The sequence below is a fragment of the Eulemur rufifrons genome, chromosome 1, assembly GCF_041146395.1.
Source record: "Eulemur rufifrons isolate Redbay chromosome 1, OSU_ERuf_1, whole genome shotgun sequence".
NCBI lineage: Eukaryota > Metazoa > Chordata > Mammalia > Primates > Lemuridae > Eulemur > Eulemur rufifrons.
This window is the reverse complement of record NC_090983.1, coordinates 19,541,719-19,563,326: the sequence shown is the minus strand read 5'-3', so window position 1 is coordinate 19,563,326 and position 21,608 is coordinate 19,541,719. Positions and strand designations below refer to the sequence as shown.

The window sequence follows — 21,608 nt, the reverse complement described above, 5'->3', positions numbered from 1 at the left end:
GTATGAAGACTGACAGGCCATTGCTTAGCCCTGTAATTGATGTGGAAGCAGAGAAAAAGTACCCTGATTGCCAGCATTCACTTTCTGGGGGACTGGGGGTGGCGGCAAAGTCAAAAGCATAATCCAGCCAAAGTAGAATATTATTTTTGTCAGCCCTTTTTGCGTTTTACTTGTATTAAGAATGGCAGGGAAGTGTGAAGTGCCACCAAACTTTGGAAGGGCAGTCTCTAGTCCACATCCTATTCTTATATTCAGTATATTAAAGCATCATCCATCACAGCTATGCCCTGGTGTTAAATGGTTCATTACAGTCAGTGAACCACAAAATAGTCTAGGTAGAGAGACAGTATTTAGAATCATGGGCCAGATGTACAGGCCATGTAGCTGATTATTCCTAGAATAGGGCAAAATCTGGTTTTTTGTATTCATTGCCTTTTTTGAAGTTTGGATGTGTTTATGCACCTGTGTTTCTGAACTCTTTGGAGAAAAAGACAGAACAGTCCAACATGTAAATAAGAAAAACCAAATCCAGATAGGCCCGCAGATACACGAGGACTTCATTTTCAAAGAGAAACTAGATGTTGAGACTTCTACTTCCTTTTCTTTCTGTACCTTCTTTTGTGTGTTGTTATTGCAAATGGATTGTTGGCTTTGGCATGTGCTTTATTTTAGTCTCTTAAATATTTTTCTCTGTAAGATGGCAGCTGTGTGTGTGTGTGTGTGTGTGTGTATGTGTGTGTGTGTATTCTATCATATTTCAGGATAAAATGAGTCGGGAAGCTATTTTTTTGCAAAGCAATTCAGTACCTTCTAGTTGCATCATGGGCTCCTAGCTCCTAGGACTCCCTAAGTTTCAATCCTTAATCCTTTATCTCTTTATACTCTTTTTCTCGTGGTGTTTATGTAATAGTTTAGACACAGCAGACAGCTCTCTTCTTTAAATAATCTCTTCTCTTAGTATCTGTGATGCCATATCCTCCTGGTTTTCTTCTCTCTCTCTGACTATTCCTTCTTAGCCTCCTTCTTCAGCTCACTTTCCTCTATCCAACTTCTAAGTGTGGTAGTTCCTAAAAGGCTTGGTCTTGACCTCTTATTTCTTCTACCCTTTCTAAGGAGCCAAGCTCTACCCTGCCTCAGGACTCTCACACATACTGTTCTCTCTTCTTGGAACTCCCTTACCTCCATCCCTTTTCTGTCTAGTTCTTATTCTTTTTTTGTCCTCTTCTTTTTTGTCCGTGTTCTGGACTATTCACTTTTCTCCAGACACACCCTGTGCGTTCCCACCTCTTCTTTCTTAGGCTCATTCTGTTTCCTGCTGTATAATGGCCAAATTCTATTTTTCATTGCCTAGGTGAAAAGCCATGTTAATTCATGAAGCTTTCTATAATCACTAAATATTTTTTAAAATTCAGATCAATTAATATATTTTATAATACTCACAGCCCTCTTCACATTTACTTGCTATTATTATTTTTGTGCATATGTATTATGTCCACTATTAGACTATAAACTCAAAGGCAAACGTCTTATTTTCAACTTAATTATATCCCTCATAAAACACAGCATAGTGCCTTATACATAATAGTTATACACAATAAGTATATACTAGGAAGAATTAATGAAAATAATCACTAAATCAAACAAACAGAAATAGTTTCCTAAGAGAGTTCTCATTCTCATTTCAAAAGAAGTAGGGAACCTGGAGCCTCTAGGATTACTGCCCTCGGCCTGTAAAGGTTTTTATTTGTGCCTTGGTATGTAACTTCGAGTGAACTTTATATCAGACTGAGAAGGTACACTGCTTCATTATCAGACATTTCTGTTACTTTGCCTTTCAAGCTGAAAAAGGGAGATAGCTTCTATTTGCTTTGAGCTTCTTGTTGATGGTTTTCTGCTCTGCCTGCTAATCAGGGTTGTATTATTTACCTTGTTTAAAAAGACCCATCTGGACGTTCTTTCTCTCCTTTGAATTGTAGTTGGGTATTAATTCACTGCTCTAGGATACATTGGTAAAGATTTCTGAAATTGCAAGAAAATGTTTCTTTAATCCCTCAAGTTTGTTAGGTGCTTTATTATAATGGAGATCATAATCTCCTAGTTGGTGGAAAAGATGAAATGGTTACTGGGGATATTTCTCCCTTGCTGCAGAAGTGGTATGTGAGAAAATACTTCCTGCAGTTTTTTTAATCCTTTCCACATGCTGTAAGGTCCTTAGGAAATAAGTAGATAGCACTGATTTCATGTCTTTCATAAGGCATTGAGTAATGTTCAGGTCACTGTGATTCAGAGTTAGTGGCCTTGAGCCTTTATTGGTGAAGCTTGAAAGTAGTTTTCTTTAGTATTGTGCACACACATTCATAGCTATTAGAATGCTCAAATGAGGCTGTGATTTTGGGAAACATGCAGTCATATATCTTGACCATTCAGCATAAATTGCCAAATAGCCAGCTGGTAGTGAGTGGCTTGAGGGGACAAAGGAGAGGGGGCTTTTAGGGTATGAATGCTCACATCTCCTTGGTTTGTTCTTCTACACAGATTATAAGGGTCATTTTTGATCTGCTCAGCAAGTTAAGTTTCCTGATGACTTTTACGTTTCTGTTTTCCTCTGCTTTTTTTTCATACTGAAGAACTTTTTTGTTTCTTTGTGAGGCAACCTCAAGTTGTAACTCACCTTGGAAATGATAACATTATTAATGTATTTCTTCTTTCTATAGCATTTATAGTGCTACCAGTTAGTGTTTATTAAGTATTCATGGCTTGTGAAGTGCTAAGCAACAGGGAGAATTTAGGTCCAGCTATGAGTATAAGATATATAGATTTCTTATTCTAAAGGGATATTATATAAAGACTGGAGCTGGTCTTTTCTAATTTAACCTGGGATTGGTAGAAAATGGGGTGTCCCTGGTTCATTATTTTTCATTGCCTGGCACTGTTTGGTAATAATCCTGAGTGGAATTAGGGGAGGAACTAGAGAGGATCTGTTTTCTTTAGTTGCTCCTAAATTCTGGAAGGAAAATAAAAAGTTAATGACAAAAACAATTTAAAAAACAACAATAACCACAACCTAGTGTATGACATCCCAAAAAGAAGTATTTAGCCATAATTCTCAACCTTTTGGAGTTAAATTTTATTTTTTGACAAATATTATATTTAAACTTCTCAAATATAGGCTTTTGAAATCAGAATTTTGCATCTCATCTCCCACCTAAAAGAAGTATGGCTATTGTGCATACTGACCATGAGCTCTTGAACCATACATAATACAGAAGCACGCCCTCTCTCTAACAAGCATCACTCCAATCTAGGAAAATTTATTGTCTTACGTTCTAGTGAGTCACCAGCTCATAAATCACATTGAACAGTTTTTGGATACTAACGAAGTACCATATTTTATGAAGAGCATGGACTGCATCAAAGCCTTCCGTGAAGAAGCCATTCAGGTAATGCTATTCTCACTTGTCTTCTCCTCCCGAACAGTTGGCCACCATCACAAGGGAATAACATAGGGCATTCCACAAATAAACTTGGGCTTTGGAAATAATCATTCTCAATGTGAATAGCAGTGTATGCCAAGAGAAGTAGAAATGACTAAACCCATATCACTGTCATTGTCATTTCTGAAGGGCAACAAAGGTGGGTTGGTGGGTGGGATGTTTTCTCCCTGGGCGTTAGCTTTTTATTACATAAAGCTCTGGCTTTGTGTTCCTACTTTGGAAACCAAGGTAATTTCCATCGTAACCTCTAGTGGCCCAGTCATTATTGTAAAGGCCAGGCTATTTTAGAGAAATTGATGGAAAATGTATATTGATATAATTGTTGAAAAAGATTTTATGAAGACAGAAGTAGGGCTCAGAATGCCAGAAAACAAAGAGCACTGAAAGTTAATTACTCAGTTCCCCCTCCCTTTGGTGTGGGTTAAGTTTTGTTTGTTTTATTAGAAATTTTTAGAAAATGCTTTTTAAAAATCTCCCAAATTATTTACAGACTTTTAAATGTTTAGGCAAGAGGTGAACAAATTTAAATTAGAAAGCATATTTTTAAAGTAGGCATGGGTTGTATATGTTCTTGTGTGGGTGCTTATTAAATATTTGCAGAATGAATGAACAAATTAATGCTTGAATAATTTAGATGCTTACAAAGAATGACAGGAAAATGAGAAATTCATTAAAATTAGAGTAAAAGATTCAGAAGTAAATGACCCAAATACCCTACAGATAAAAAACAAAATTTTGGATAAGTAGAGCCAAGACAAGACTAAGGATGACTCAGTGGGATGAAGAAAGACTTGGATGGACGGAAAGAAGTGGTAAAAATGTATTGCTTGTCATTAGCACTGCCCCAGGCTAGAAGGAGTGTCTGGTAGAACTTCTGTGCTGTGCATGGTTGCCACTGCATGTCCTTAAAAGTACCAGGTCACTGGGTTTCTTTTTCTTTTTTCCTTTTTTTAACTTTTTTTAGAGACAGTGTCTTGCTGTGTTGCCCAGGCTGGTCTCAAATTCCTGGGCTCAAGTGATCCTACCACTCAGCCTCCCAAGTAGGTGGAAGTACAGGTGTGCGCCACCACACCTGACTGCGTTTCTTAAAAAAAAAAAGAGAACCAGCAATGGAAGAGGAGCAAAAGACTTTAGAGACGATCAGTCTTCATATAGAGACCTTTTTTGAACTGTAAAAACTCAAAAAGAAAGAAAGGAAGAAAGTTTTATAGAACAATTAAGAAAATGAGAATACTAAATGTTATTTGCTCCTATGTAGGAATTATTAATTTTTTGTGAGGTGTATCATGGCATCTGGGTGTGTAGTTTTGTAAAAAAAAAAAAAAAAAAAAGTATATATTTTAGATATTTTATACAGAAATATTTATAAATGAAATAATAGGACTGAAATTTGCATCAAAACAATCCTAGGGCTATGGGAGAAGGCAGGGGTATAGATGGACCAAGATTGGTTGAGTTGATACTTATTGAAGCTGGGTGATTAGTCCGTGTGCACTCACTAAATTATTCTCTCTGATTTTGTTTGGAATCTTCTATATTAAAAGTTAAAAAACAAAGTGCCAGGCCACCAAAAAAACTATGTGGCTCTGGGATATTCTACACCTTCCACAGATGGAAGCATTTCTGGTCCCCAGTGAACATAGCTCAATTTGAAATGCCACCTTCTCACTTACAAAAGGACATTTTTATACATATATAAATTGTGGTGATTCAAAATAGGTAGTACTGTGGTCCGGGTCTGGGCTGGGTTTTGTGTTTACTCTGACCTGCCACTTCTCCCCCCACTTGCCACCACAGTTTTCAGAAGAGCAGCGCTTTAACAGCTTCCTGAAAGCCCTTCAAGAGAAAGTAGAAACTAAACAATTAAATCATTTCTGGGAAATTGTCATTCAGGGTAAGTTTTCATTCGTCTTTTTGTCCAAATACTTACACCTTTTTTCTTTTCTAAATAAACATGCAAATTCTAAATATAAATTCTGTTATGTGCTGAGTTGTGTGGGGACCTGATGACTTTTTACTTGGCCGTGGGAAAGGCTCTCCGTTAATAAGCAGAGATGCAAAGTGATAAACGATAGGTAAACATGTAAGTCCCATCTGGAACTTTGCACAGCATGACCCATTTCCAAGGCCGTGCGTTTCTGTTGGTGGAGTGGAGCAGCGGTGCAGGCAAGCATTGCCCCTTTTTCGGATTCTTAGGCCATTTCATTCCTGCTGGATCCACAGCACTTTGACCTCACCGCATTTTGCCTCCCTTCTGCCTTTTCATGATCGTGTTCTTAGGCTTTGGGTATCAGCAGGCCAGCACCGTCATGCCCCAAAGCCATTCAGTTCTTCACTTGTTCACAGCGACCAGTGCACATTCCACCCAGAGAGAAGGCAACACACAGTCTCTCGGTGTTAGGCTTGATCTTTGCTTTTATTTATGCCCTTTGCCCGTTTTTTAACCTGATCTGATTCTTTTAGAACCCACGTATAAGATATTACCTATTAAAAATACATATTATGAAAATAGTGATGTTTAAGAGTTAATATGATACTTTTCACTTATAGTAGAGATCCACAATTAGTTTCAACCTGTCTTCCTGTCCAAATTCTATATAAAGGGAGTCACATACCTATCTATTCTACTTCTAATGGGCTGCTTTTCATCACACAGGCAACCGTCGCCCTGACAGTTAATTTTTCAGCCCTTTAACTTCTACACTGGGGACGAAAAGCAAAAGCAATTAGAATAGGTGGTGAACGGGGCTTCCTCAAATCATTTTTGTGTCTCTGCTGCCGACCTAGTAGATGAAAGAGATTGGTTTTGTTATTTGTTGAATGCCTACAGCATATCATTTGCTGAAGAGAAACATACAGGATATACACAAGATACATGTTTTCTGATAGATTATATGCTGTTGAGAGAATACAAATGACCTATGTCATTTGTAGGTAAAAATGGATGTCAAATGCATATGTGTTTTTCTGAAAGAGTATTGTGCATCAGCCATCTGAGGTAGGAAAAAAAAGGAAGAAGAGAAAACTAAAAGGTAGATTTTCTGTCTTTGATTTGCTCTCACTGAGCTAAAAGTGATGCTCTGTGCTAAGTGGTAGACGTGCCTCTTGTTGAGCATGTTTCCTTCTGCCCTAGTCCTCGGGCCACTCTGTCAGTAGTCAGTAACACTGCCATAAGCCAAAATGTGTGCAGAGTCCCATACTGGGTTCCTGATGGGTTTGGATAAAAGCATACAGTCATTCAATTATCGTTTATTTATTGAGCTTCTGCTATATACTACACTAAGTCCTCAATGTTGATAGATTCTTGAAAACTGCAACTTTAAGGGAAAGGTATGTAACAAAACCATTTTCTTCTCATCAACATTATAACAAAATGACATTATTCAAGGACCTGCTATATGTCATTTCACTTAAAGTCACAGTTTCCAAGAACCTATCAACAACGTTAAGGATGAAAGCAACCCCTGAGAAAAGTATAGTCCATTCAGAGAGATACCATATGTACAAATAGTTACACAACATAAGATATGACCAGAGCCGTTCTGAAAGGATAAAAGATTGATCTGGGAATTCTAAAGAAGGGGAGGCTATTTCTTTCTGGAGTTGATCAAGGAAGGCTTCGTGGAGCTGGTGGCATTTGGGATGTGGCCTTTATTGTTTATTGCACAAGCAAAAATAGGGGAAAGGCTAATGTCAGATAAAACAAACAATGTGAATCTATTGCCTCTATAGTTTTATATTTTTTATGGAACAGAGCACCTGTGGTAAAAATCTTCAGCACAAAGTGGGGAGGAGGTGTGGTGGAAAGAAAAGTAAGATTGGGATTGATTTGCATGTGGATTTTACTCTATGAATTACTTTTTAGATGGAATTACTCTCATCACCAAAGATGAAGCCCCTGGAAGCTCTGTCACAGCTGAGGAGGCCAAAAAGGTATTGAGGGGCAACTCCCCTTCTTTAAATGAATTATTGCAGTGGATATTATTTTCTTGATACCCTTGAAGAAGTTAAATTTTAAGGATAACTAAATTATCCCATTCTTTATTCAGCCAGCGAGCAAATTGCTTCTACTGCAGCATCCTATGGGAGAAATTATCATCTTACTTTGGTTTCCCATAGGCCATGGTTGCATTTCTAAAATTTACCTGTAATCCCAGCCTTAATAGTTCTAGAGGTGCTGAACTCCATAGAGCATACCAAACATAGCCTAGGCCCTGGTAAAGGCTATGAAATCCGGCTAGCCCAGTGATACCCACCCATACATTAGTCACCTGGAGAATTTTTTTTTAATACTAATTAAAAATCAGGGAATAACCCCAGAGATTCTGTTACTCTAAGATGGGTCCAGGGCCTGGTTTGTTTGAGTTTTGAAAGCCCTCAGATGAATGCAATGTGTAGGGGGTACAGAAGCACTAGTATTCTAGCAAAAGGGGCATCCAGGGGTTTTCAGTAAAAGACCCCCATGTATACAGACCCCAGGAGCTTTTTATTGACACAAATTGTTAGGTCAGGGCCTCCCTGCTTGGTGTGTAAGTATTGCATCTGATGTAGTCATGAGTCAGATACATGTGGCTATTTCGTTCAGTAATCCTTCATTATACCTCAAGGTTGTGATGAAATTTTAATGAAATTAAATTGAATAGCTCAAAAGTATATAGTTCATAACATTCAGTTTCAATTACAGTCATCGATTGATCTAGTCCTGCTGGCACAATGCCTGGCAACTGTCAGCCTCGAGCTTCTGCTCTGTGCTGGGCACAGTACTGGATGACATGCCAGCACCTCTGTCCTCCAGAGGCTCAGGCTGTCAGTTATAAGGGAGCATAAGGAGGCCACAGAAACTCAAAAACTCTACAGGCTAAGGGAGAACTTGGTCTGGGGCTGGCAGACAGGAATCCATTAGGGAAGTGACGTGAGCAAGGCTGGAAATGTATATCATATGGCTAAATTCAGACCAAATTAAAAATGTCTTGAATTTTCAACTCAGTAGAGGCATTTGGCAGAAACCATAGTATGGTTTGGGAGAGAAGTTAGGATATACAGGAATTTTTATTAAGCACTTTGCCTGGCAAAAGAATTTTGTTAAAAAATAGGTATGGTCCCTACTTTTAAGGAGTAAGATCCTGGAATTTTAGAAGCATAGTAAGGTGGTGATTATTATCTCAGAAGGAGTTCCATGGTGTCTATACCCTCTTCTGCCACAGTCAGTATGTCATTTAACTGTTGGGTTTTATTTCTTTATGTCACTTTATACAATGTTGGGATAATATTTTCCCCTTGAGCTAGGATCTATCAGTCAGGGTTCCCTGGAGAAACAACCAATAGAACATACACGCATATACACACATACAAACACACACAGACACACACACACACACACACACACAAAGAGAGATTGATTGACTGACTTTAAAGAATTGACGTATGGGATTGTGGGGACTGACAAGTTTGGAATTTGTAGGACAGGCCAGCAGGCTGGAAACTCAGGCAGGATTTCTATGTGGCAATCTTTCCATCTTTCCTTTTTTTTTTTTGAGACAGAGTCTCGCTCTGTTGCCCAGGCTAGAGTGCCATGGCATCAGCCTAGCTCACAGCAACCTCAAACTCCTGGGCTCAAGCAATCCTCCTGCCTCAGCCTCCCAAGTAGCTGGGACTACAGGCATGCGCCACCATGCCCGGCTAATTTTTCTATATATATTTTTAGCTGTCCATATAATTTCTTTCTATTTTTAGTAGAGGCAGGATCTCGCTCTTGCTCAGGCTGGTCTCGAACTCCTGAGCTCAAACAATCCACCCACCTCGGCCTCCCAGAGTGCTAGGATTATAGGTGTGAGCCACCACGCCCAGCCATATGTGGCAATCTTAAAGCAGAATTCCTTTTTCAGGAAACCTCAGTTTTTGCTCTTCAGGCCTTCAACTGATTGGATGAGCCCCACCAACATTATCGAGGGTAACCTTCTTAAAGTAAGCTGATTGTAAATATTAATCGCATCTACAAAATACCTTCACAGCAACACCTAGAGTGGTGTTTAATGGAACAACGGGGCACCATAGCCTAGCCTAGATGACATACAATATTAACTGTCACATTGGTTGAAGACTTAGTTTCTGCTAATCAAGTAAAATAAGTCAAGACAAATAATTTCAGTCATTGCATTTTTAAAAATCTATCCTTCAGATGAGAGTGTAACAGTTTTTGGAGGAAGTGCGGAGCACAGATCTAAAAGGGTGATGCTTCCTCCCAGCAGTGCATCTTAACCAGAGGTGTCACAGCTAAGTGCAGCCAGAATATTAGAGAGGAAAGAAATCTAAAAATGGATAATGCACTTGCAAATTGTGTGAGGCTTGTTTTATATTGCAAATGCTATGCCTTCTTTGGAATTTAAGGGCACTGAGCCTAAGCATCAGGAATTTTAATGTCTGATAGTTAAACTATAGAGAGAAATTTCAGTTAATGACCAGGTATGAGGTGGTGTCCTTAGCATATCAGCAGGCTGATTTCACTTGTAGTTTAAGACAACTCTGAAAACTTCACCAGCTTTCATTAGAGAAAGCAGTAAAAAACAAGTGAAGAGAATCTCTTCTGCTCCCACCACTGGTTGCCTGGCTTTGACTGGTATCTTCCTTTTGGAGCACGGTGTTTCCATAATCAAAGGAAAGTAATTCTCTTTCCAATACTCGCAGCAAAACTTAACGTTACTGTCATAGCAGATAGGAAATTAGGAAATTCAACTGAAATATATTGATAACAGCTCTATGCTAGGCACTTTGATATACATTATCTCACAGCCTTCAAAAAAGTATATTGCACATTAACCTTGCAGACTCTCTTTCACATCTAGAAAATGACATTTTCTTTTTTTCACATTTACCGGTGCTTCAGCCAATTTAATATTTATACCAAATATTTATATAACACTTTGCCTTCTAAGGAACATTCACATTATATGATGTTTACCTAGAATACTATATATATCATATGTGGATAATGGTAGAAAATAATGGTAATAAAATTTTGTATATATCTAAATCCAGCACCAAAGAGCCCTGCACTATTTCTGTGATTCTCACAGTGATCTGCTAAGACTTGACAGGAAGGAGCAGGAACTGCCATCCCATCCCTGTTACCACTGAAAGCCAAGCCCCAGAAAGGTTAAACGGGGTCACACTGTGAGCACACAGAGGCAGCAAGAGGATTAAAATGCTAGTTCCTGTGCACTGCACTGTACCTTCATTCCTGAATGGATTACATCTTATAAACGGAATCTTACACTAACAGTCTCTAATACAGTAGTCCCTACCTGCTTCATCTCAACAAATAATTGGCCTAGAACCAGGCAGTGGATAGAATGACCCGGAAGACCATAAAGTAGAGCCTATAATTCTGATTCCCCTCTACCACGTCTGACTTGTGAGATTAAGCTTTATGTCCTCTTTAATATCACATGAGCACTTTGTTTTTCAGAGTGGAAAGTTGATCCTTTGTATTAAAAATGTTTTTAAATGGCATCTGTTGATCTTTAGAAAGAATTATAGAAGGGAGAGTACACATAGAAATGATAAGGGGGAGAATTGCAGAGGAAAATTCTGGCTCAAGGAAACTGATTCCTTGTGGTTTAATAGAGACATACCTCAGCTACTTCTGTTAGCCAAGTGGGGGAAGTGTAATCACTGTTGACCATACACTGAAATACTCATTTGTATTGCCTTCAAGTGTTAAGTTTGGTCACTTCCCAAATAATCATTTAAGGAAACGTGACTATAATCAGAGATTAAAGAACAATCCTAGTCCATTTAAATTCTTTTGAGGTATTCGCTGTAAGTTATTGAAAATTAGCAAGCTGTCAAATTCTTGCTATTAAATGTTGACATTTGAAAGGGTATAATTATCCAGGATGTCCATTTTAAATGAAAATTAAGGCTGGGTGTGGTGGCTCACACTTGTAATCCCAGCACTTTGGAAGGACAAGGCGAGAGGATCTCTTGAGGCCAGGAGTTCAAGACTAGCATGGGCAACGTAGTGAGACCCTATCTCTACAAAAAGTTTAAAAAATAAAAAATGAACAAATGAAAATTATATTATAACTTTACACTTGCACAGCCATCTTAAGGAGAGCCATTTCCTTCCAGTGTGTTTTAGAAATAAGTCAGCCCTCTTTTAGAAACAGAACAGTCTCCCATGATGTAAGTTTAGGTAGTCGCTTTCTTTTAAGTTTCCTGGTACCTCTCATTTCCTTTTGAAACCTACGCATAAATATTGCCCCTCTTTTATATTCATTTTTATTATCATTATAACCTGTCAGTTCTTTCACTTATGCTATTTCTAGTTGGGTTGTTAGATGTGTCATTAGCAGGTGACCTTTGGTAAAGTCAGTGTAGAGCGCTTGTGTGCCCTTCGTCCATCAGTTAGTTCTCGCTGTGTGGCCCTGTGGTGGGTAGGAGAGGGAAAGTGATGTGTCTGAGATCTCACAGTAAGTCACTGGCCAGGAATCCAGTTCTAGAACTGACTCTCGGTCTCCCATTCTTTTTACTCTGTGTTGAGAACACAGCAGGGAAAGAGGATTTATCCCCGTGGCTTTGGAATGTTGTTTTTCACAGGATTCCAAGAGGCTGAGCTGTGTCTAAATAATCATTTGATACAAGCTCTATGAGAAAAAAAATCATCATTTTAGTGCTTGTCTTCCTTGTAACTGCCTAATCTATCCTTCTTGTTGTTGTTGACATTTATTGATTTTCCACCTTAGCATCACAGTGATGCTTAGGTATCTGGTCATTTTACCTACTCCATCTAGAGAGGTGAAGTTGACTAGCTCAGTGTCTCACACCAAGTTAGTGGCTGGCAGAATTGACTAGAATCCAGAGCCCTGGACTCCCAGTCACCTTTCCACCACCCATGGCGCCACCTCTCCATGCCTCTACCTTATAATGCCATCAGCCATGTCTACCTAGAGGAAAGAAATTCACACTCCCTCTTTCAAGAGTCCACTCATTTTTGTGTGTGTGAGTGTGTGAGAGATCTCCAAACCTCAGGAAGGATTCTAAAACAACGTTTAAGGATCATTTCTTGAGAACAGTATTCTAAAACTGCTGGCTCCTATTGGACCTTTGCTCTTTTCTGCGTAAATCTCTGGTATATTTTTTTTATATGCTAATGTAAGAACCGCAATAATGAAAATGTCACAGTATTACCTAATATTTGTTTAGAGCTTGAACTTTTTATTGAGGTGGAACATGCATACAGTAAATGCACAGATCTTAAACGTGCAACTGGATGACTTTTTACACGTCCATATACTTGGGAACTCACCACCCAGATCAAAATAATAGAACGTCTCCATCACCCTGGCAGGCTCCCGTGGTATCTTTCCAACCAGAACTCTCCTGTCCCCTGAGGTAACCATTATTCTGACTTCTGTCACTTGAGAGTAGTTTTTCCTGTTTTTCACCTTCGTGTAATTGGAATCATGCCTTTGTGATTCATCCATGTTTTAGTTACTCATCGTTTATTTTGGCTATATAGTTATACCACAATTTATTCATCTATTCTCTTTATGACGGACATTTGCCTGTTTCCAAACTTTGGCAATTACCAATAAAGATGCTGTGGATAATCTTGTACATATCATTTGGTGGACATATATTGGGTATAATACTAGGAATTAGAACAAAAACTTACACTACCACAAAGAATTTTTGTATACTTTATTTCATGTGAAACTGACCACAATCTTATAAGATAAGTAGGGTAAGTAGTAGTGTTCCCATTTTATTTTTGAGGAAAATTAGTTATAAAAAGGTCAGATGGCTTGCCCAGGGTTCTGAGAAACTGACAGAGCTGAGGTTATGGGTGTGTTTTCCACACTAGGCTACAGGATTTTTCTGCTGCACCCTATTGCCTTTATAGCATGAAGAAAGCTATGGGTAGCATTCATAAAATGCAAGTGTGTGTCAATTTAGGCAAAACACATGCAAACTGACTTTTGTTCTTTCTGAGGCTTTTTTATACATCTGGATTGTGGATGACCATTTGGAATCACCTGATGGTGTTGGCGTCAGCCCGATGAACGCCATGTGTTTTTAATTTGGGGATTGGTAAAGGTCTGAGCATGAGCTGATTTGTTAGTTTTTAGGCTTATGGAGAAATGGGACTGGCAGTTTCTACACAGCGGTTATCGATTCCATTTCTCTGCTTGTGGCCAGGATTGTATTTCAGTGTACTTGAAAAGTAATAGATGATCCATTTTATAAAGATCTCCAGGTACGGAGGCTCTTTTGTGGTAACCCCAAGTAAGTGACGGTGGCTTGAGGAAGAAAGAATGTGTCACACAATGTCGTCTCTATTTATTCTCTATTTTTTCAGCGTATTGCAGAGGGAAAGACCACGAGAAAAGATGAGAGTTGACTCCTACCCCTTTCTGCTGCGTTCAGAGAATCCGTTGCTTTTGTTGAGAAAGCAGGCCAATCATTGAATTCTCTGCTGTGTCTCTAGCTTCCCTGCCTCTGCACAGCCTGGAATTACTTGCAGTTAAAAACTCTGATGATGAGGAGTGATATGTGTAAGAGATCAGCCTTGCCTGGGGCTCTGGGAAGGATAATGGATGGCAGCCTAGCTCTTAGCCATAATTTGCTTACACAGAAATGTGAAGCAGATCTGTCAGGAAAAGCAGTTGCAGATGTTTAGCATGTGATGGAAATGAAGGGGTTTTTTTCTTCTGTTCCTCCTTTCATAGGAATTTGGCCTTGTCTCACAGATGTGCCATTTGTGTTTAATTATATATACCATGGTCATACTGTGCAGACGGCCCTATCTTAATTTATCCTTTAATTGCATTGTGAAGGGGCTTTGCAGGTGGGGAGGGAGTGGGAATTGGAGCTTTTAGAGGCTCAGCGCCAAAAAACATCAGGGATTTTTCTAGATTCATCAATAAATAGCTAACTAAGGGATAATAAAAGATGTACTGGAGTTTGTCATCTGTTTGGAAGGTGCTGGTCATATGTGGCCCCACAGAGGTTTATGGCAGGACACAGCTCTACTTTTTGGTCTCTTCACCCCAACTGGATAAGTTTTATCCTGTAGCCATATATTCCTGATATAGGGAAAACCATGCGGGGATAATGAGAATGAGTGAGAGAGGAGAGGGACAAAGTAAAAATTATGATAATCAGGAAAACCCAAAATAAAGATTGACTTGAGAATCTAGGATAGAGCACAGTTTGCTCAACTTTTAGACATAAACCATATGTCAGTAAACGTATGGATTTCTTATTCATTTATCTGTATTTGGCCCTCAGATATCTTTATTAATAATCACCCTGAGTACAGAAATAGAATTAGTGATTACAATTCTGCTCCAGACCGTCTGCCCCCATTGCTGGGATTTTCCGTCTCTTGTACCATTGGGTTCCAGCCCTGCACGTGGTCCAGTTTAGGGGCAACAAAGGGCTATAGAAAGATCCATAAATATTCTTACAAGAAAATAAATTCCTTATTCACTCAGTCAAAATGGAAGTTAATGAATAGCAAGGTGGTTTTGACTGAAGGGGGAAACAAAGTCCAGAAAAGAGGTTAAGTCAGCAAGCCACGCTCGCGGTGCTGATGAAGGCAGTGCCCAGTTGGGCAGACGCGGCCTCTGCTGTTGTTGCCACTTCGTTACCTGCGTGTGAATTTCTGTACCTGAGGAATGAAAGGACAGGCAGAGGTTGCTTCTTGAAACTTGCTTCACACAGCCTAATATTTAATAGGTGACTTTGGTTTATGATTTGTTAAAGAGACATAGTTTATTTATAGGTCTTAGGTTTCAGAGGCCTTGACTGTATCCACTGTACCATAAAAATACCAGGAATGTAGAGGGAAAGCAGTCCTTGCCATTTTTCATGTTGACAAAATGAGAGAAGTATAAACTGCTTTTCCCTCTTGGGTAGAGGCAACAACAGGAGAGCAGAGGTGAGCTGGAAGGCTGGCTCGCCACGTTCCCACTCCCTGTCATGCCCCTGAGGAATGCCACCAGAGAGAGGCGTGCCCCACCTGCCACCACCCCCTTTAAACACTCACTCCTACAGGATGTCCGGAAGACCACTTTCCCATGCTAGGACAGGTGGGCATTGCTAGAACCTAGCTCTTAGATGTACTTGCCACATGCCTTGAAGGAAAAGACTCCCTGCTGTTATCTCTTGGAGGGACAGGATTTAAAAAGAGTGTTCAGATAATTGTCAAGGGCATTCACTAGCCCTTTAAAATCAGATTGCCATTCCTAGATCCTCCCAGACTTTACTTTAGGGTCTTTGCCTTTCTATGTCTCTGCCTTTTAAAAAGTCCAGATCTAGAACACTGATGCTGAGCTATTGTTTTTTCATCTATTTCTCATCTACCTATTTTCAAACAATTTCTAACCCAAATTGAAAGATTTTCATAAAAGGAATTAACCAACTTCCCAAGCTCACCCATTTTTGTATTTCTCATTTCTTACAGGAAGTCCTTTCTTTATACTTTTTTGTCCTCAGTATAGTTCAAGAATAGTTGATTTTAATCTTGACTTGATTCTTACACTCCTTTCAAAAGAGCATACTGGTTTGGGATGTTTGGTTATTTTCTTAACTTTAACAAGTCCCTGCGGATGCAGGAACGGAAATATCTACCATGCTGTTACGGGACCTTCCACATAGGCACTGTCTTGACAAGCCATGTCACTTCCTCCCTCTGCACGAGAACTTTCTCTGGTGACTATTAGTATTGAACCTCAAAATGGGACATCTCATTCAGAGCCATGTGAAGGAGAGTAGGCCAAGATGATGTTTCAGACCTTCTTAAGTTTGCCTTTGGCAATGCTAGCAGCTTATTCCTCCGTCAAAAGAGGCAAAAAATAACTGACTTTGTATTCACAGTTTCTGGCTTCCAAAGAAAAACCAAATGAAAATGCAGCAGCCGTATTTGAAGAAGGTGGTGATGTGGACGATTTAGTAAGTACTTTTAATGTATACCAGGTGTTCTAATGATCGAACTCGCCTGAGCTGTAAATACAGCCACAAAGGCTGCTTATCATAGACTTGTTGCTTATTTGTGTTTTAATTTCTAACACACCAGAAGCTCCCTCCACTATTATTTATTGCCATTATAAATTTAATCAGGTAATTTCATAATGGAGCGTCCTGTGTTTCATGGTTTCAGTTATATTTTTCATTCAGATTAATCCTCTCCTTTGAAAGGCTAAAAAAGAGCTAGGGAGGCTAATCCTTTAGTAACAAAATATTGTAATTCACTGAAATTACTCTTAACCCAAAATAAGCAATAGAACATGTAATTTGTGTGGGTTGACAAAAACAGCCTTTAAAAAGCCTACCTCTTAAATGCTCTCAATTAACTCAGTGTAAACAAAGTAGACTGATAAATGGCATTTGAGGATTTCATTCTGAACCTCATTTTACTATGTTGTGAATGTCTGAGAAGCTCTGTAAATGTTGGCTTTTTTATCCATCCTCCAAGTTTGGAAACTTCCTATGTTTAAGACTCACATGACAACTGTCCAACAAAACCTGCACGCTATGCTTTCAGCCATTTTGTGGAGAAGTTCTTAGTACTGAAATGAGGAGGTACTTGGTATTTAACTCCTAAAATAGTGAGCAGTGCATGAGTGTGCAAATCTGTGCATGCCTACCAATGTAGACAACCATTTTCATTAAACCCTCTCTCACCAGAGGAGCAGTCTTCCAAAATTGGCCTAGTTCCTTTCTAAATATGTTATTCTTGTTTACAGCTGGACATGATATAGGTGGTGGATGTGTGGGGAATCTTAGAGAGCTGCTCTCGCCGTGGTGTTGGAAGTTCTGACAGAACAAGCTGGAGGAGGCCATTCAGAAGCTCTGGAGATAGTCCCAGCAGGTTACTCGGAAGTGGATCACCTAATTCTTCGAGGAATGAGTACACACATACATATTATAAGGGATAATTTAGACCCCATGCAATTTTATAAAGAGTCATTGTTATCTTCTGATTGGCGTAATTATTTCTTTTGTGGTCTTACTGATCTCGGTATATTATACACATGCTTTGAAGTTTCTGGAAAGGAGATTTCATCTTGACCTGATATATTGGTGAGGATTGCAGCCCTTGTGAAGTGATTAGCGTCTCATTTGGAACCATGGCATGGTTAATGGTGAGTTTCTCAACCCTTCCCAGGAGTCCTTTGTCTAACAGCATTCACAGCTTACACTGAACAAGCAATAGCATTTGTTTCCTACCAAAAATAGCTGGGTTAGGAAAATCACAGGTAAGGACGGACCCATTTCTCTTTAGTAAAGCCTTTTATTCACCACATTACTTTGGCTCTGCATACAGGTGGTTTTCCCTAAGCAGAGCGGGAAGGGGAGCTCAGTTTCCCTGCATGCCCGCTTCAAGCAGTGAGTATGACGGTGCTCTCATGAAGCAAGGGTCCTCTCTTGGCCCAGCCTCTTCCACATCAGCAAACCTTAAAAAACAAAACCTCATATTGGGAAATTTACCACCAGTAGTTAGAATCGTGTCATTCATTATACTGGCAGGTCTCCAAAAGAGAAAGTTTGGATTTATTAAAACTCTTCTTCCCTAATTTCCCACTTTTTCCATCTACCTACGTCTACTTTCATGTCTCTATGAGTGATGCTTCCTTTCCTAAATAAGAAAAGCATAAAGCCCTTATTTTCCTTCTTCCTGTCCTCATTCCTTCCCTGAGTTCTAGCTTCTTTTCCCAAGTGTCACAAACTTCTTGGTGCCCAATCTCCCATATCCTCAGCACCCCCATAAATGGTCAGTGATACGCTTTATTTTCCATATGTGACGTTAAAGGCATAAATAACTCATTCCTCTGTGGATCACTGCCAATTACTAATTGTCTGCAAAAGACTTCTTCAGTGCTGTTCTGAGAATTAAAGACCCTCATGTATTGATTGCAAATGGATTTCGAAGATGGAATATCATCCATTCAGCTGAGGAGAGAGAGGGGAGTGGTTTACTTTGGGCCTTGAGCACGTCCCCTCCTTACTGTGCACATCTGAGTCAAACTTGACATACAGGTCCCCATTTAAAGTAACCCCAGTGAAGGATGCCATATCATAGTGTCCAGTTGGATAGTTAAAGCTGAGGGGATGTTTGTGATTTGTACAAAACTGAGACATTCTTAGAATCACAGCAGTGAAAACCATGTTCTCTAAATTCTGCATCATTCTCATCAGATCCTCCTGGCAATATGAATCAGCTCGGTAAGTTGGGCTCCATAATCACCCCCGTCTTTGGCAGTTTGGGAATTTCTTCTTGGAAACATCAATCCTTCTATCAAACCAGGAAAAATTTGAATCAAGTTATTCTTTTAGATCTTCTCATACTTTTTGATTTAGGTTGTATGTAGTGGGATTATGTCTGTTTCCCTAACCCTGCTTTTACCTAAATTATTTAAATACCTAAAGGAAAAAATGAGTTTCATAGGCTAGGGAGAGAAATGACTAAGTTAGCCGTGTAATTTCCAAATTCCTTTCTTGTAGGCACAGTATAGGTGCTGTGTAGACTTCGTCAGAGCAAACTGTTTTGAATAGGGACGTGACGTTTTGGAGGAACACACCAAGGTCCCAGTTCCCTGAAATGCCATTTGCAGATCTACAGAACTCCCAGGTGTTCTGCTGGCTGTGGCCTTGGAGGGTAGCAGGTGCTGTGTTTTCCTACAGTTAGCCATGGGCTAGTCCTCGGAAACCCAGTACTCCCACCAATGATAGGCTTGTGTGTGAACTGGAAGTCAGCAACTATGGTCCCTGTCACCTTTGGTCTTCTATATCACTAAAATTTGTTGACTGAGAGAGGAGGCAGAGATAAAAGAGGGGGACTCACCCTCCAGTCACAACCCAAATGACCCTATGCATTTCCAAATGCCCCCTTGAGGTATGTGCTGTCCCCCTGTTAAGAGCCACTGTTTTAAATGTTGGATTTTAATCCTTTGCCAATTAATTTACATATAATAGACTTTTAGAAAATTCTTTAGAAAACCATGTTGGGATTAGGCAGTATTTTTACCAAGCCCATGATGGTTTTGAAAATAAATGGTCACAGATCTAGGCGTCTATTTGGAATGTGTGCAGTGCTGGTGACTGGCTTTGCAGCTAGTTTTGACTCAGGCAACAGATACTCTGTTTGGTCCACTGTCTCCCGTGGGCCTCATTGCATATTATCCTCTTCTCCCCCAGGTGTTCTCGGTTCGGAACACAAACTGGTGGCCCATTCAGGGCAGAAGCCATGAGGGGACACAGTGTGGTCAGGGAGAAAACACTGGGCTAGCCCAGACCCCAGACTTGAGTGACTTGAGTCCTGCCTCTGCCACTTGGCCTTTGTCAAGATGCTGAACCTATTTCCTCTCCAGGCTAAGTGAGAGCATGCCCGTGGGTGTACTCTGTAATTCTGGAATGCTTTCCACAAATGAGGTGGTTTTATAGGCCTGGGCAGAACATAGGAACTTTTAAATAGGTCTACCTCCTGTCTTTTTCATCTTAATTTTTTTAGAACCTGAGTATTCCAGTGCTGGTTTTCATAATTATCTATTGCTATTGGACTTAGGTTTTCTTACCCAGTTATTACATGAGAAAGTGTCCATGTGATCAAAGGTGGTGGGTTAAGACCCCAGGTAGGTTTGGCTAGTTTTGACAGGGTGACTGTGCATCCCATTTTACAGGGAATTAGTGTCCTGGAATAATGAATGGCATTCTTTTTCACTCTCACAAGTGTCCCGAGTGGATTACAGATTATATGGCCTCCCTTAGTTTTGATTATATTAAGTTAGTGTCACAACCAAGGCCGAAGGAATGGCCGTATCCTGCATTGCCAGCCACCCTCTCCTGTTAACTCCCTGCTGGAGCTAAATGCACAAGGAGCAAACAGCAATATAGAAATCAATACACTATTTCGTATTAGCTATTTCAAAGATCTTTGGAACAGCTAGGTTGTAGCTCATGGCTTAGGTTTGTCGTCTACCTCCGACATCCAGATCTCACCACCAGCTGGCTGCCGAACCTGAGACAGAGCAAAGGCGTCTCGCCGGGCCTGTGCAGAAACAGGAGTGGGGCCTGGCAGACAGCATGGAGCGGGAAGTGGAAATGTGCATGATGTTGAACACATATGTAACCTATTAGGGGTCTTAATGACCGCCTGATAAATGTGGCCCAGTCACCAGTCCTATTTGTAAGTCCTCCCTGTAGCAGTCAGGGGAATGTTAGGAGAGAGGGGGGGAGAGGGGGCTTCCCTCACTCTGTACTTTCACCCTCATAGAGGTCACTCTCCCTAGTCAGAGGTAGAATTGCTAATCCCTGCTTAGATGGTGTTGGCTTCCTGTGGTCATTTTGGAAAGGAAGGAAGTGCCCCTTTTCTCCATCTAAGCATAACCTAGGACTAGACTTCCTTTAGAGAGGCATAATGGCATAGTGCCTCATAGTGTCACCTGGATGTTAATTGCTGCTAGGCTTATAAATCCCAATGTCAGTAGCATTGAACAGCTATGTGGTCTTAGCAAGTGCAAGCAACAGAATAATGAAATCACTTGCATTTCATCTGTGGGCAGGATGGCCCAGGGGAAGACAACTTTCCCAGTCAAAAGGGATTTGTAGGTGGCTTTGCAGGAGCTGCTTGAATATGGGAACAGGCGCTGCCAGGAGTGTGGAGGAAGCAGCCCCAGACACAGCCCCCACCCACAGCCTCCCGTGTTATGTTTCCCAGGTGCCCCTGTCCCCTGCTTTTGCATTGCAGCATTGTTGGGTGGCTAAGGGCACTGGCCAGGGGGCTGACAGATCTGGGGTGGGGTCTTAGGGAGGGTGAGTCTGAATTTATATAAGCCTCTCCCTGTTACCTTTTCAGTACGCTGGAATCCTGAGGGCCCTCACAGTTATTGTAGGCTTGGTGGGCACTAACTAACAGCATATGGCCTGTTGGCAAAACAGGATGGGAACTAAAACTCATTTGCAGCAGAATCCCCCTGAGGAGCAGGTCTGGTTTGTTGGGTAAATACGTTGATGAACTACTTGGGGTGTTGAGGTGGCGGCAAGATGGGGCGAGGGGAACAGAAGGAAGGTGGCATCTGGGGGAGCCTGGGGAACAAGGTGGCAGCAGGG

The 21,608-nt window shown here is 40.4% G+C and overlaps 1 protein-coding gene across 1 annotated transcript in view; it reads left to right on the top strand.

Annotated features, from left to right (window-relative positions):
* Positions 1 to 18,336, top strand: part of XRCC5 (X-ray repair cross complementing 5) — an 84,416-nt gene extending 66,080 nt beyond the window's left edge. The window contains exons 17-21 of the mRNA XM_069467382.1: positions 3,331 to 3,440; positions 5,292 to 5,388; positions 7,360 to 7,427; positions 16,377 to 16,451; positions 17,246 to 18,336. Coding sequence (XP_069323483.1) covers positions 3,331 to 3,440; positions 5,292 to 5,388; positions 7,360 to 7,427; positions 16,377 to 16,451; positions 17,246 to 17,260 — 365 coding nt within the window. The 3' untranslated portion in view covers positions 17,261 to 18,336. The remainder of the gene's footprint in view (positions 1 to 3,330; positions 3,441 to 5,291; positions 5,389 to 7,359; positions 7,428 to 16,376; positions 16,452 to 17,245) is intronic.
* The last annotated feature ends 3,272 nt before the right edge of the window (positions 18,337 to 21,608 follow it).